Here is a 15,240-nt window from a genome sequence, read left to right as displayed (position 1 = left end):
TATGTTTGCATTTCTAAAAAATTGTCAACAGTATTTTCCCCATAAGAAATATTATTGTGTAGTAGTACCAGTGTAGTATGCAACACTTTATAGCAAATATAGCACAAAAAAAAAAAAAAAAAACGGCCTGTGTCCATCTTAACTATCATAGATATCCAGAGCCATTCTGCTGACGTTGAAGGCTGAAATTTGTATATTTTAAAGAAAATTCTCTTGTCTATACTTGTATTTCATGTGAATTATTTTCAAAATGCATGTAGGAGCTTTTATTGCGATTTGTTTAGCATATATTTTCCATACAATTTCCTTGAAAAACTCAAGTTGATATATATGGAATTTATATTAATAATAAATAAAAACTAATAATTGACTTAATGAAGCAAATTAACACAGCTTTTTCAAAGTAATAATAAACTGCAATTCAGTCAGGTACTTGGATGCAATTTCCATTTCACTGGTATTCCAGAAAAAGCACATGCAGTAAAATTATTTTAAAAACCACCTGGACCATGATATTCAAATTCATTAATATCAGTTCTTTTAAGTACTCAAAAATATTTTATACTACTAATAAACCTGTGTTGCTATTTTTATCATTGTTAGTAATTGTGGTCACAATTAAAATAGATGCTAAAATTACCCTTCAAGCAGAAGCAAACAAAAGGAAAAAAAAAGTTGCATTTTCAGTTTTGCACTAACAAGAATTTCCATTTATTCTGCCCATATTGGCAAAACAAATAGAAACAAACTCTCTTATGTTTACAATTAAAGTTAATTCAAAACAAAAATTGTTTGCAGCTTGAAGCGCCTCAGTTTTAGGATTGAGCATCATGAAATGCTAAAAGAAAATATTTTGAAATAAATAAATTGAAGGAAATGAAAACAGCAATGGAGTAGAGAAAAAGATGGGAATACAAATTATTTCCATTATTCTTAAGATTTTACGCAAACAGCTAAAAGTTGGAGAAATTTAATTTAAAATCAATGAAATGAATTCTCACATGTGTGTGTTCAAACCTGAGAGACTGAGAAAAATAAATAAATACAGGTCCTTCCATTTAAGTTGCTTATGAACTATAACCAAGGAATCAATATTAGAGGCCACTTTTAAAAATGTACATTGTCAATTAACATTAATCATTTCTTTCTTAATCCAGTCCTCATTCAGCACATTTTTCCCATTATTAAGATATACTAAGTAGTGATCGACTTTCATGCAAAAAAAGTTGGCTAAGCAGTGACCACAACTATACAAAAGTAGGAGACAAAACTAAAAAAATCTCTTTGGTCTGTAATAATAAAGCAAATGATATACATAACTTGCATAAATACATGACACGACATTCTGTTATTTGCCAAATCAAAACAAAACAAAAAAAAACAGAAACGTGCTGGCATAATTTTCTTCTGTGCAAGTTTGTGCTCTTTCTTTTTTCTTTCATATACATTGAGCCTCTGTGAAGATGCAGTTCTTAAATCTCTAATAGTCTTGAGGGTGTTTGTCCTCCCTCCTCCCCTTCTTTCCTTTTGGCTTTTACAATGCAAAGGGATACTATAGTCCTGAAGAATGGTTTCAGTTGTCTATCCTGAATGGCTGTCGGCATCTCTAGCCATCTAGAAAGGCTAGAAACATTTTGTAGGTGAAAATAGCCACTTTTTCCACGGTGGAGAGTCCATAAAACTCCTCAGAGCATCAGCCATTGGGACTCATTGAATAATTCATCCCTCATTGCAAGCCCATAATGTCTTTTCTGGGCCCTATTGTGAAGACTGTTTTCTCTTCTTTTCTCCTTGAATTATAAAAAGGGTGCCTTCTTTTGTCCATATCAAGCTGCTGCTAGCTGAACCTTTGTCTGGCCAGAGCTAAAGTGTGAGTTTCAATGGACTCTCCCCTCTTTGTTTTCCAAGTTCATCTCCAAGTGTAGATTGTGTATAGAAGACTTTCTTTGTAAAAGCTGGAAAAGTTGTACAAATGTTTGACCAGCTCATTTGGTACTTTTGTCTCCTGTTCTCCAGGGCCTATGGTAGATGTGAAGGGCAAACTTTAGAGGAGGACTGTCAGAGAACCCCAGACAACAAGTCGCACAGAACATTGGCTGTAGCCAGACTGCCAACCCAGTCAACAAGTTCTTATAAATCTACTACTTATAATATCAACAAAAGGAAACGATATGGACAGAAGTAGACTGGATATCCTCCTCTTCATTTAGCCAGTAAATAAAAGAGGGACACTTGAAAACAAACTCATGCACAAATGTGTAGAAATTAAACCTATCATATTTGATCCAGAAGACATTTCTGCAGTTAAGTTGGTCAACATTACTTCCAAATAAAACTAAATTTTATTTTAATTTGAAAAGTCTGTTTGTTGCTGGATCTTGAAACAAACATGCATAGAGAACGCAGTCAATATCTTCAGAATCCTGGGCTATTTCTTAATCTATGCACTCTGTAAATGTTTCTCATGTTTCTGAACATTACAAACCAACCCATACATAGAAGCAAATTACCTTAGAAATAGAAGGGATGTATTAATCAGGCCACTGCCTAGAGTCTATACTGTACAGCTAACATTTCACTCTCAAGTTTCAATTTTTGCGAAGATATTGTGAAAAATTAGAATGTTTATCAGAAAGACATCAAAATTGGTTGGGACAGAGAAGTCTTGCTCTGCACTTGAGGTGTATTTCAAAGTGAACACATTCACTTAAAAAAACTTCCACTGAAGTTGTAGTCAATGCAGCTTCTCAAATAGGCCACCACTGACAGCATCTTTGACTTGAAGCCCTTCGGGAAAAAGGCAGGATCACGACCTTCTCCCAAGGATTTTCCTCCTCCCTTCCTAGCCAGGCCCCTTTTTATTTAATGACTTCAGCTTGACTAACCTCAAATACTGCCCTGATTTAAGGACATAGAGGGATGGGTCTCAACAGATCCAGCCACACGATTGAGCAACTAGCTTTTCACAAAGAATTCAGACAAGGAACCTTCCTCTTCCCCCATCCACCCGCCCCGCTTTGTCCAGCATTAGAAGCAATTTTTCCTCCAGATTGCAAAGTGTTCACAAATAACAATTGTATACTGTGAGATCTGAAAGTTGCAAAAAGGGAGAAAGAGAAAAGGCAGAACTGCATCCTTATTCTCTTGCAGGTATTTATCTTCCCCCTAAAGCAACATTTTCTATCAAACTTCAGGACACTTCCCACTTCAAGTATGAGCCAGTAAGACTGCAAGCCATTTTTTTTTATACAGTAAATGCAAGTAATTCAATATTTCTACCATGATTTTTAGACAACATGGAATTATTACTTTCATCCCACATTTTTCGCCATGCATATTGAAAATACCCTGCCTTTCAGATCAGACTGTTACCAAGGAAGTTCCTTCTCTTAAGAAATGAAGAACAAAACTGCTTCAGCTCGTGAGATTTCCAAAGCTATAATTGCTCAGAAAGAAAACTGAGTGGCTGCATTCACTAACTTGCCAGTCACACAGGGCAAAGTCTCAGCAGTCGCATAAATACAAGACCATGCTAAACTTGATGGCGGATAATCTAGTTTAGATATTTAGGAAAGAGAGGCAGGCTAGTGTACTAATCCTACTCATTTGGTCCGTTTATTGTTGAGTGTATTGTGAGAATCCAGAAATCAGTTTAGTCAATGCCAGGAATGTGTGTTATATAAATATTGCTATGTTTGATTATGTGGGAAGAGGCTTATCCCCAGAAATAGACCTTAAAATTACAGCAACCTTTACTTGCTAGGATGGAGAATCTTGAATAGGAATATAATAACAGCATGTCTATTGTTACATCTAGAAAAATTAAGTAGCTCCAAGTTAGCTTCCACTGATTATGCTGACACATATTTACAGAGAAGCAGGCATAATTAATAAACTGCATTATATATATTTTGCCTGGAACTTGTTCAACAGCAGTAAAGTAACATTTCATGAATGGATTGATTTTATTTGAATTGATTTGAGTTCTATAGCAGCCCATCTGAACAACTGAGTCAATTTATTGGCTGCCTCCCAATAAATTTCATTGCATTTAACAGGACATCCTTCCTGGATTCTAGACTCAGAAAGTGAACCTGAATAAAGGAAAAGATCAATGAACTTTGAATTTTACCTTAAACAATGGACAGAGTCTCAGCCATGTCATCTACAAATTAAGCCACATGATTAAAAAGGACTTCTTAAAATCATCGGACAACAGTTCAAATGTTGTTGACTATTGTTAAGATGCTTCTTTCTTTCTACCCTCAACTCCTAGAATGGATGGAAGGGCTTCCATCCATTCTAAGAAAACCTATGCTCACTATCTATGTTAAGAGAATCTTTGTCTGCTTAATTATGGCACCAAAAGACATTGACTTTGAATCCACAAAACCAAGAATATTTAAGTAAGGCTTTCGTTTCCGAGTGTGTTTCTTCTAGTTTCTAGAATAATTTTAGAATTTCCTATAGAAATCAAGGGGCAGGATAAAACTTAACTAGGACTAAAATCTATCTAACACCAACTGAAATGAAGATTTAGGCATTGTCCATTTGTCCAGATTTCTCTCCCTCGGTCTGGAGAGCTGGATTGCACAACTAAGTGAACCCTGGTCCAGGACATAATCATTTTTGAAGTGCCACTAAATTCTTAGTGATAGTGTTGCTGCAATGTAAGTCCTCTTCGTTTTGATCCTTAAGACTGACATCTACCATTGACACAGAAGAAAGCAGAGAGGCAGACAAATGCAACCGTGCTTTTCCAATGCTCCACTTTTCACCACCTCTGAAAAGCTTTGCAAGTTGAGTGAATACCCCTCCTAAAATCTTCACCTCCGAGAGGTATTTTTGCAACCCACATCCTATGGGTCCCCAGAAAGTCACGGAGTTTCCTGGGTCTGGTCCCCGAAATCATGTCTTTCCATTTCATTCAGCTCTAATAGCTTCCCCTACCGTTCCGACGCAAAAGGAAAAAGGAAAATACACCCAGATGCGCCCACCTGCAACAACTGCCACCACCACCATTTAAGTAATCCAGCGACCTCTCTCACCATACAGCACAACTTCCCTTTCCCCCTGCCCTGGGAGTCAAGCTCCGGCCCTCCTCGGTCTGGCCCCGCTTTTCTGCAAGGCAATCGCCCTCCCCCCCCCGCCCCACCAAGCCCGGGGAAAGTGACCGTCTTTACCTCTTTCGCTGAGGATGCCGTCGATGCTATGTTTGGCTTTTTTCTCGTTCTCTTCCGCTTCCTTACGCTCCAGCTCCCCTTCTTCTTCTTCTCCTTTCCCAAATTTGCTTCTCAAAATGCGGCTGATGGAGCTCACTTGAGAAAGAAAGAGGAAAGAGAGGCGTGAAGCGGGGAACCGGGAGAAACCGGGCTGGGCTCTGAGTCCCCCTTGGGCACATGCTAGAGAACTGGGAAGACGCTTGGAAATAACGGCTTACGAAATGGGGGGGGGGGTTTGTTGTGCGGAGTCCTCTGATTGCAGTTTCCCGATCTTTTATCATTGGTTCTCCCACGTCGCCCCACGCCCCCCATTTCTAATAACTCGAGGGGGAGCTCACATGCTGGTTTCGTTTGCAAAAGATCCTCTTCGGCTAGTTATTGGATCAAAGTAGCCTCTGACTCGCCACAAAACCTTGAACCCTAAAACAATCAGGGGAGTTGAATTTGTTCAGCTCTAAGTTCCCTTGACACGTTGTGCCCAACGCAACGGGCGATGCTTTCAAGCGACTCGGTTACACGGGTCGTATGAATGAATGCGGGTCCGAGCTGCGAAGTTTGACCTTGATGTGTTTTACGACTACAACCCATGGGGCTAATTTATGATTTTAACCTGTAGAGCCAATCACGAAAACTTGTGTTAATTGAAAACCCATGGATAAATTCCGTAGAAGTAAGCGAGTCACGGGAACGCAGCTATGGAAAGGAAAATCTATGCATTGGAGAAGTGGGCGGATTGCCCACGACCGGGAGGGGGGGGAGCCACATCGACCCTAAACGTCGGCACTTGAACAACAACAGGTACAAAAAGCTTGTTTTTCTTTAAAAAGAACACGAACCCAAGAAGAAAAAGTTAGCAAAGAACCCAAGTTAGCAAAAAGCAAAGATTGGCTGGCACGCTTGTTCCTAAAGTTATTGAAGTAAGCAGAGCAGTTTTGCAAACTTGAAGTAGTTTGTTCTTAAATTAGCGGAGCAGCAGCTCGAGGGACACGCGATTCCTTCGAAGCCATTTCAGACGGCAGAGTCGTCTTCCAGGCTGCAGAACCGGAGCGACACGCAAGCCTGTGATCTTACCTGCACTTTACCGGCACTTAGGTAACCTTTTGGGGGGATTTCAGTTGAGTGATTTCTCCAACTGCCTGGAACTAGCAGTCCCTGCGGTTTTCTTGGCAAGTTTTTGGAAGTGGTTTGCCATTGCCTGATTCGTAAGGTTGAGAAAGAGTGACTGGCCCAAGGTCATCCATCTGGCTTTGTGGCTAAAGCGGGATTAGAACTCACGGTCTCCTGATTTTCTAGCCTGGAATCTTAATCACTGCACCAAGTAAGGTCCCTACTTATCGCTCTTAGAAAAATTGTCCTACCTATATTTTAAGTGTATTCCTTGTAGTGCACAGTACATGATTTTGGACTCTTGTAAGAATCAAAGCCTTTAATGCCGCGCAAAAAAAGAAAACCGCCTTGAAAAGATTTGCCCTAAACTTCAAAAAACTTAAAGCATAATTGTTTCTACAAGACGGTATTCCTTTCGAGAGGGAAATATCTCTAGATAGCCTTTATATACCCCGCCCAGAAAGAGATGATAATGAAGAGGGGATAACTGTTTCTTTTTCTGATATATTGTACCAATAGATCTCCTGGTTTCTTTTCAAGGACTGAGAGGCCATCACCAAACAGCCCCTCCCGCTTTGTTTTTTTTTCCTTTTGGCTTCTCCCTCTTTCCCTCTCCATTTTCTTCTAATAACTGGTAGTTAGTGTAGATTGGAAATTCTTCTACCAAACTGACTGAGACCACAACAGCGCTCCGGAGATGACGATCCAGAAGGGATCTTGCCTAACGCCAAGGTAAAATGTTTGTGTCTGATATGGAACTATAAGTGAAAGCAAAAACCTTCTTGCGCGGAGCTGCGCACGCACTAACTGCGGGTCTGCCACCCAACCCTGCCCCGGCCTTCGAGGAAAGGAAGAGAAGGAACGAAAGCTTCGCATTATCGGATGTTAAGTAAAAACAAGCCTCCTGCCGCGAAGAAAAAAAAACAAACAAGTGGCCACATGGTGGTTAACTGGACCACGCGAATGTATGACTTGGATAGAGAAGATGTGCCCAGGAAGCGAAGCTCGTGAGCCCTCCTGTGCTCCAGTCTGCAGGGTCTAGTCAGGACCGCACCGTCTTTTCGCTCTTCCCTTTCATCTGCTACCTCTAAAATAAAGTCTGGCCTTTCGCATTCGTTCCCCGATGGCGGGGGGAAGGGAGGGGGACATGCAGCACCGTCGATAATGTAGCTTCCCTTCCCTCCCCCCTCCTCCCACCGCATCCCCTGGGCTTGAAATCGGGAAGAGCCCACCGCAGCGTTGAATGAATTTGGGAAAGTGCGGCTCCCCAAACCTCACCGTTCTTTCGCGACCCTCCTCTTCAAGGCCATCCGACCTCCCCTCCCCGGGAGCTCCCTTTCTGACCTGCGGAAACCGGCCAGTTAAGCCTGGTCTGGTGAGCCCCGCGCGGTAGGGGAGGTGGGGGGGGACTGCGACTTTTCAAAGCGACTGATTTCTAAACAGGGTGCCTCCCTTCGTGCAAGGGTAAGACTAAAGCAAGCATCAAGCTTCCATTCATATCCAGACTTTTCGGATCGATAAAGGACTTGTCAAGGATTCCGTTGGAGCTGGGGAAGGACAGGTAGGATGCAGAACTCCAGAGCTACCGTCTGAAGTATGGTAGCTTTCCCCGGCGACTTACCTGAAGGCACGGTGTTTCTGTCGCACACGCCGTCCTTCAGCAGTTTGTCCCGGATCTCCCAGCTAAACATGCCTGCGTTCTCCCGTTTGTACTCCTCGATCTTCTTCTCAACATCCGGCGTCGTCACCTGCTTTAATAAAAACAATCCAGAAAGGAAACAAGGTTTGTATTCTTGGGGGACAGGGAGGGGAGCACGATAAAAGAAGGGGGGAAAGGAGGGAAGGGGCGAGAGGAAAGAGACGGCGGAGAAAAGGGATATAGCAAAAAGGCGAGGTTCGGCGGTGCAGAGAAAAACAGCGCAACATCTAGGACCCCTATCTGGACAAGACTTCGTGCCATCTGTTTTGAAAGTGGAGCTTGGGACGTCTGCCTGATCTAAAGCAGCGAAGTCAAGAATATGATATGATTCATGGCAGACCGTTTAAAATTAGCAAGACCTCCGTAAGGATGAAAACAGCACTCGTTAATGCGGGGACGGACAAATTAAGAATCGATAACTATACTTTTAAAAAGAAGAAAGAAATGTGTGGTTTATTCTCACAAAAGAGATCAAAGGAAAATAAGCAGGCACTCAGTCCCACCCACCCCAAAATATCCATTAAAATTAAACGTTTCTCTTAAAGCAACAAAGATCGAATGCAGAACCAAATCATCATGTAATTAAAATATTCAAAGATGAGGTAAAGAAAAATCAACACGGAGAAAAATCCCATTTAATTAATGACAGACAAAATGTTCTAAAAAAGAGTTTTGAAAGTGAAATAAAACTTTCACTGAACAAAAGCAATCGTGGATTTTTTTTCCCAGAAAAGGGAAAGCAGAGGCTGCATTTTTCTGTGTTCACGTAAATCATGCAAAATATTATTTAACATAAATGATAGAACTCCTCTGTTGAAAATGAAATAAACAAAATAAGCTTCAACTTTCATTTTTATAGGACCACAGAGTGATATTCAGTACCTATATTAGCACTTAGATTTCAAATCATCATTCTCTTTAAAGAGAAATGTGAGGGGAGAAGAAAGAATATATGTATGTATGTATGTATGTATGTATGTATGTATGTATGTATGTATGTATATGTAACTTGTAAATAGTGTAATATATCCTTATTAAAAGATGAAACGTATTTTTAAAGAAAAAATCTGCCATAGTCGAAATCTACTTCATAATTTGGATGGTCATTTTGTTAACATTCTAAATGTATAAATATATAAATGTTACAAAATATATACATCTTCATGTCATAAACATTTCATTCCAAAGCAAGTAACTACAAAGTAAAACACTCATTTCAATTGGTATTTATATTCCCCCCAACCCCAAATCTCTTTAGAATCGAGATGGAATTGCAGCAGTTTAGTGAAAACTGGATTACAGAAAAAGAAAAGCTGAAAGTATAGTTTCACTTTGGCTCAACCCTACTTATTAGTCGCATTTTGCTTGCACACTCACTGTCAAGCTGTTGCTAGTATTAAGTAATGATTTTAGGATTGCATTCTTTGCTGGATGTCTGGGTGGTGGTTTTGGTTGAGGTCACTGTAGCAGAAACAGACCTCATTGCCTTGAGAATCCACAAGTGCCCTGAAAGGAAAGGGAAATTTTGGGCTTCTCTGGAATCTAATTTCCATGCTGCTTCTCAGAAACATTCCAGTAGGGTTAGTGGCCAACTGATTGTGGGAAACATACCAGGCTCACCTAAGTCTCCTAATTTAGGGTTGGGTGAGCTACACAAATTCTCTGAACAGCTCTACAAGTGAAAGAAGTTAAAAGAAAGGGTCATTTTGCACAGCAACCAGTAAACCAAGGAGCTTTAAGGCTAGGAAGGAGATATCCCTCCCCTCCCCCGGGGTACAAGTCCAGCTAGGCAAAGGAGACTCTGTATTCTGGGTCCTCTTCAAGGATGGGGAAGAAAGTCTAAACAATCGGCAGAGATAAAAGTCAGCTTTGTTGGCTTCAGAAGGTGCATCCAAGCTCTCCACCATGTGTGGAAGTGGTTGGAGGACAAGCTGCATTGTTGAGTAACTCTGGTCTGCAGATCTGTTTGGTTTAAGCCTCTTTCCACAATTATGTGAGGACAGGACTAAATCCATACAGACTAAGTTTGCACAATACACTTACCTACAGTTATGCCAAACTAATCCAGTTTTCAGTGGCACAGTGAACACTGAACAAGCCAAAACAGCTGGGCTCACCTGAAACCCAGACTAAAATGGAAACCCAGTCTGGGGGTTCACCATAAAGTTCTCCTCATGAAAATTATCCTTCCCTAGCTGAATCAACAAAAAAGAACTGCCACTGTGTTATCCAAATTGTTACTCCCACTCTATGCTCATAATGCCCTGCTAACCAAAAGCTTTGTCCTCATAGATTGGACATATCATGCTAGAGACTGGCATGTCTGGTATATTTTGCCAGTACATTTCCAACCTGGTCAAGGGACCCTTCTGACCACTCTCTACAACTTATAACCTGATTGGACCTCATAGCAAAATACTTCAAGGAGTTTTTTTTCTCCCATATCTTCTTGCCCATGGGGGGGGGGGCTATTTTAGGACAAAGATATGTAAAACAGTTAATAAGTAAGGCTACCAGGAGAAAGGGTCTATGGGATTTCAAATTACCCATATAAACCTCCCAAGAGAAAGACTGAGACAACCACAATAAAGAAAGCTAGAAGAGAAGCTGAGATAAAGGTGGTAGACTTTCTCCAAAAGTGCCAGCCTAACTGTATACTCTGCAAGAAACATTGTCCTTTATGCTAACTGAGCCAAGCTAACCTTGTTCTCAAGTAAGGTGAAACTGCAATTTTAGAGGATCTTTACCCATCACCTGACTGTCTTCTGAGATACTCACCTTGGGTTTGCTGCCCCCAATGGCCCCCGGCCTTATGGAGCCTGTCTCCTGGTACCTGCAGAGAATCTTGGAGACACAGCCATGAGACACTCGGAGCTGGCGGGAGATGACGCATGGCCGGATGCCATGATGGGCCATCTCCACGATCTTGTGGCGAATATGGTTGGGTAGGGGCCTGCCATTGATAAAAACACCTCCGAGCTGATTGACTCGGCCTTGGCCCAGAGGAGTGGACACTGGATGGAGGGAACATAAAAAAAAAGTACTTGTTTGGGAATGAGCCAAGTACATCTAGATGTCCTTCCTGCCAAATCTCAGAGAAGAGGGACAATGCACAGGACAGGCATAAGAGGCAAGCATAAGAGACTAGCAGTAGACCTTGACTTCACCATATGATGGGAAGCTAATATTATCCTGAAACTCAAATCCAAAATACTTTTCCTGGAACATGACAGTCACATATTCATAATTAGCTAAACCAGATGATTTACTTCGACTAAGGCTATTGAATAAGCCAATTCGTACTCTTAGTAGAAAGCAGACAGCCCATTTAGTTTCTGACCTTAAAGAACCTTCTTTCAAAATGAGTCCGTTTAAAGTTCATATTGAATAAATCCTTTCATCTTCTAGACAGATCAAGTAAAAATTTCAGGCTGCTCTATTCAATATGAATTTGAAATCCAGCAATCTTGCACTGTACCATAAAAGCAACCTAATAAAAGAATTCTCTCCCCAACTCTGAAAACAAACGAGCAAACAAACAAACAAAAAAGACAGGAGAGAATTTCTAAATTAAAACAGTGGGAAATTTGTGACAGCATAGAAAGCTACTTCTGTGATAAGTAGCAACTTGTAGTTGTCTGCAATTAAATCTCTAAGTGTATTACTTTGGACCATGCCTGTCTTCTATATCTCAAAAAAAAAAAAAAAACCCACTAAAATTCTGTAGGTATTTGTGAATTGTGGGTCAAGGTACAATACTTTTCAGTATATAAATGGTTCTATTCAGAGAAAAAGACCTGTTGAAATAAATGGCTTGAAGTCAATACTAACTATACTAAAGGATTTTACTTGCTTGGTCTGCTCTAATCATAGCTGAATCTCATTTCAATCCACTATTATTTTTTAAGGGACATTAAAATTTTAATTTAGGTTCTATTTGGATTTTAAAATATAGCTAGAATTGTTTAGAAAAGGATATTGTTCTACTTACTAGACAAATCTGTGATAAGAATACAATACTGCATTCATCTGATACAGTGAAGTTGAAGACTGACTCGGAAAAAAACAGATTTTAAAAAATAATTTGCCATCTCTGTCCACCTATCCCTTTGCTTATTAGATACACGTCCATTTTCTACCAAAGCAATTTGCATAGCATTGCTCACTGTTTGCTTTGCCACCTCGTGCACCAGCTGGCTAAAGATTTGCCACTTTCCTGACTCTCGTGCGAGTTAATGACTTCAAATGTACACACTACGTGACTACCCAGAGAAGGAGAAGACGTTTCACCTGTATTAATAAACAGGGCAAAAGCACTATACAACTAAACTTTTCTACGAGTCAAAAGAAATGGAAAGGAAACGCAGACGATGCCTCTGCGAATCGGAAATGTACAAAATTGCGTTTGAGTTTGGGCAGATCCCTTTATTATTCTAGGTGGGGGGTGGGTCTGTTTACACAAAGACATTAGACAGAAGTTTTTAAAATTTTGACAAAAGAGGGAAGTGGGGAAATTAGAAGCTGAACTGAAATAGTATGCTTTCAAAGGAAATTGTTTGGTAAGAAAAATTAATCATTGCTTCTATAAAGCACTAGAAATAATTAAATAGGTCTGCTAATTCTTGTTAGAAGCAAGGCTTTCTTATTATCCAGAGGAAACTAGATAGAACTAAAGAGAAGACCTGGCGCTACGAACTCTTTTCTACCTAAAGAACTTTATTTTTAATCCCTAGCTGATTTAGAAATGTAACAACGCCGTTTCAAAATGGCTACGAAGTTTCTTGGCTCCTTCACCTGCGAGGTACGGAGGTGGCAACTTTAACCCACTATTTTCAATGGCATTTAATGTGGGCGGTGGGGTGGGGGGAGAGAAATCGACTGTTGGAGTGCAGCTGATTTCTACCTTCTCCAGCGGCATTCTTTCTCTCCCTTTTCCGTTCCTACCAAAAATACAAATCAAGTAAACTAAAGTTTGCAGGGAGAAGCCGGGAAAGGGAGTAAAGTCTGGCGCACGTAGTTGTTGTTTTTTTTTTTCAAACCAATAATGCTGCTGTGTATCCCTATATCCCTATCTCCGATTTGCTTCCTTGGAAGTGTGCCACCTGAACTGCAGTGGCCTTGATTTTCTTTTCCATTGGCAAGGGTGCTCATTCCGAGAGCTTCCCGCTTCGCCCTCGCTCGATCCAAGTGCGGAGAAGTTGCTTCTTCAACTCCGCTAACAAATTAGTTCCAGAAACGCAAGGAGACTCCAGATCCACAACCAGACCCATTTCATCGGCCTCCCTCACCCAAACGAAGACTACAGGGATTAAAAACGCCTCCCCCTCCCTTTATTTTAAGTTCCCTTTCTCCAACTCTCTGGCTGCTCCACCGTTCTTACCTTCTAACGGAAAACCGCTGCGAGGATAATTCTGTCCGGGAGCTGGTCGCATCATCCTGGGGACAGCTCCACCCAGAGTTGTCATTTTAGTGGCACCTTGGCTTTCTTAAACGTATTGTATCCAAGAATTGAGAAGGGGCTTTGGGGGTGGGTGGGGGGGAGGCAGGTCAGTGTGGATAGCAAGTCCGCATAGAATAAGGGGAGGGGGAGGTTTAATTTAAAATCTATAGAGATCGGGATTTGAAACGTGAGGGGGGGAGGAAAAGGAGGGGGTCCAACTTAAGGAAAAGGGGGAAGGGAAGCTCTGTTCTCCTCTCTGTCAGAGGTATCTTAGAGCGAAAATGTGGCAGAGAAAGAGAGAAGAGCGGGAGGGAAAAGTTTTGCCCGAAAAAGGGGGATTCGCAACGGCTTCAGCTGGCTGGAGAAAACTGCGAACTGACGGCCCTTTCCCCCTAGGACAAACTCGCATTGATCTCGCCCGGCTTGAGTGGCAGGCGGCGGGGATGATTTCTCCTTGTTCTTGATTTGCAGTGAAAGGAAACTCAGCTCTGGAGTATTTATTAGTTCTTTCACCCCAAGCTTCCTTAGGATCTCTGCGTCGCGATTGGCCAGCCGGAAGACTGTCCCGTCTGGAGAAGCCCGGAGCTGATTGGACGAAAGCGCCAACTTTCTCTTCTCATCCTGACAATTGAAGAGCTCCGGCTTTGGAGTGTCACCCGCGACTTGCCTCTCTTTCCTTGATAAAGTGTCTTTCTTTTACCCCCTTTTTTCTTCTTTGCAGAAAAATGGTTGGGCGAGGTGGGGGTGGATGTAGGAGGGTGAGAGGAGAACCGGTCTATTTTTATTTTATTTTTATTTATTTTAAATTTTCCGTCGATCCGTCGGTCGGTGGGTCTTTTTACAACTTCTCTTGGCACAATGCCATCGGGGAGAAGATGACAATAGGGAACTGGCCAGCCTCCGGATTGCTTGGATTCAGAAACTTTCTCTGCCCCCCCCCACCCCTACCTTTTCGGTCTTTGCTGTGAGGTTATAAATGTGCAGCTGTACGTGTTAGTCTGGAGAAATTAAAAGAGAAACTTCGCCGTTTCTCCTGAGAGGTTTCTTTGTCTTCTACACTCCAGACTAGATTCCCCTGGGCGTGTGTCTGACGTCCACCAAAATTCTCTCCGACCCCTCGCCCCCCCCGCCCCCCCCCAATCCACCCCGATGCCCTTCCCCGTTTCTCTCAAAACTTTTCTAAGCTGCAGTTGCATTGGGGAAAATTAATCAGGGTTTTTTTTTTAATTCCCGGGCGTGGGGGGTGGGGGAAAGTGACGGACGGGGGACGGGCACAAGCCAATGGTGAAAACAGCCATCTCCGTCTCTCCCCAAGAGAGGTTCCTGTTTTCAAGACTGAACAGATCGAGGCATCCCTTTGAATTCATTTATGCAATTTTGCGTGGGGTGGAGGTATACAAACCCAAGACACCATGTATGTATTTATTAAGCCGAACTTCGCTAAGAAGCGCTTCTTCCCGGGAATTTATTGTAGCATTGAAACTAAACTGTTGGGGGAGAGAGAGAGAGAGAGAGAGAGAGAGAGGGAAAAGATTTTTTTTTAAAGAGAGGGAGAGAGAGAGAGAGAGAAAGAAAAGAAAAGACTGACTAGGAGCTGAAGTGACCACAGCAGGATATGACGCCAGGAGTGTTGTAAAGACTGTCTGTCTTTAAAGAAGGTACCATTGTGCATGTCCTTTTATTTATAACTTGGTAAGTGCCAGCAAACTCGCCTCCTTTACACTCTGAAGTGCCAGCCCGGCTTTCCACAGCGGTCCTTTTTTTTTGGCAAT

The 15,240-nt window shown here is 41.7% G+C and overlaps 1 protein-coding gene across 12 annotated transcripts in view; it reads right to left on the bottom strand.

Annotated features, from left to right (window-relative positions):
• The window catches only part of PAX3 (paired box 3), a 121,008-nt gene that overhangs the window by 78,539 nt on the left and 27,229 nt on the right, over positions 1-15,240 (bottom strand). For 4 of the 12 annotated variants that reach the window (XM_087872681.1, XM_087872680.1, XM_087872679.1 and 1 more), the window contains exons 5-7: positions 10,807-11,042; positions 7,951-8,077; positions 5,184-5,318 (exon numbers count right to left, since the gene is read on the bottom strand). In XM_087872681.1, the coding sequence (XP_087728807.1) occupies positions 5,184-5,318; positions 7,951-8,077; positions 10,807-10,944 (400 nt within the window). In that variant the 5' untranslated portion in view covers positions 10,945-11,042. Of the gene's footprint in view, positions 1-5,183; positions 5,319-7,950; positions 8,081-10,806; positions 11,043-13,408; positions 14,332-15,240 lie in introns of those variants that run through there. The other 8 variants (XM_087872676.1, XM_087872675.1, XM_087872678.1 and 5 more) reach the window with 5 other exon arrangements.

The sequence above is a fragment of the Pantherophis guttatus genome, chromosome 6, assembly GCF_059756535.1.
Source record: "Pantherophis guttatus breed Tessera chromosome 6, ASM5975653v1, whole genome shotgun sequence".
Lineage (NCBI taxonomy): Eukaryota > Metazoa > Chordata > Lepidosauria > Squamata > Colubridae > Pantherophis > Pantherophis guttatus.
Note: the sequence above shows the minus strand (reverse complement) of the source record. Positions and strands in the feature narration are given on the sequence as shown.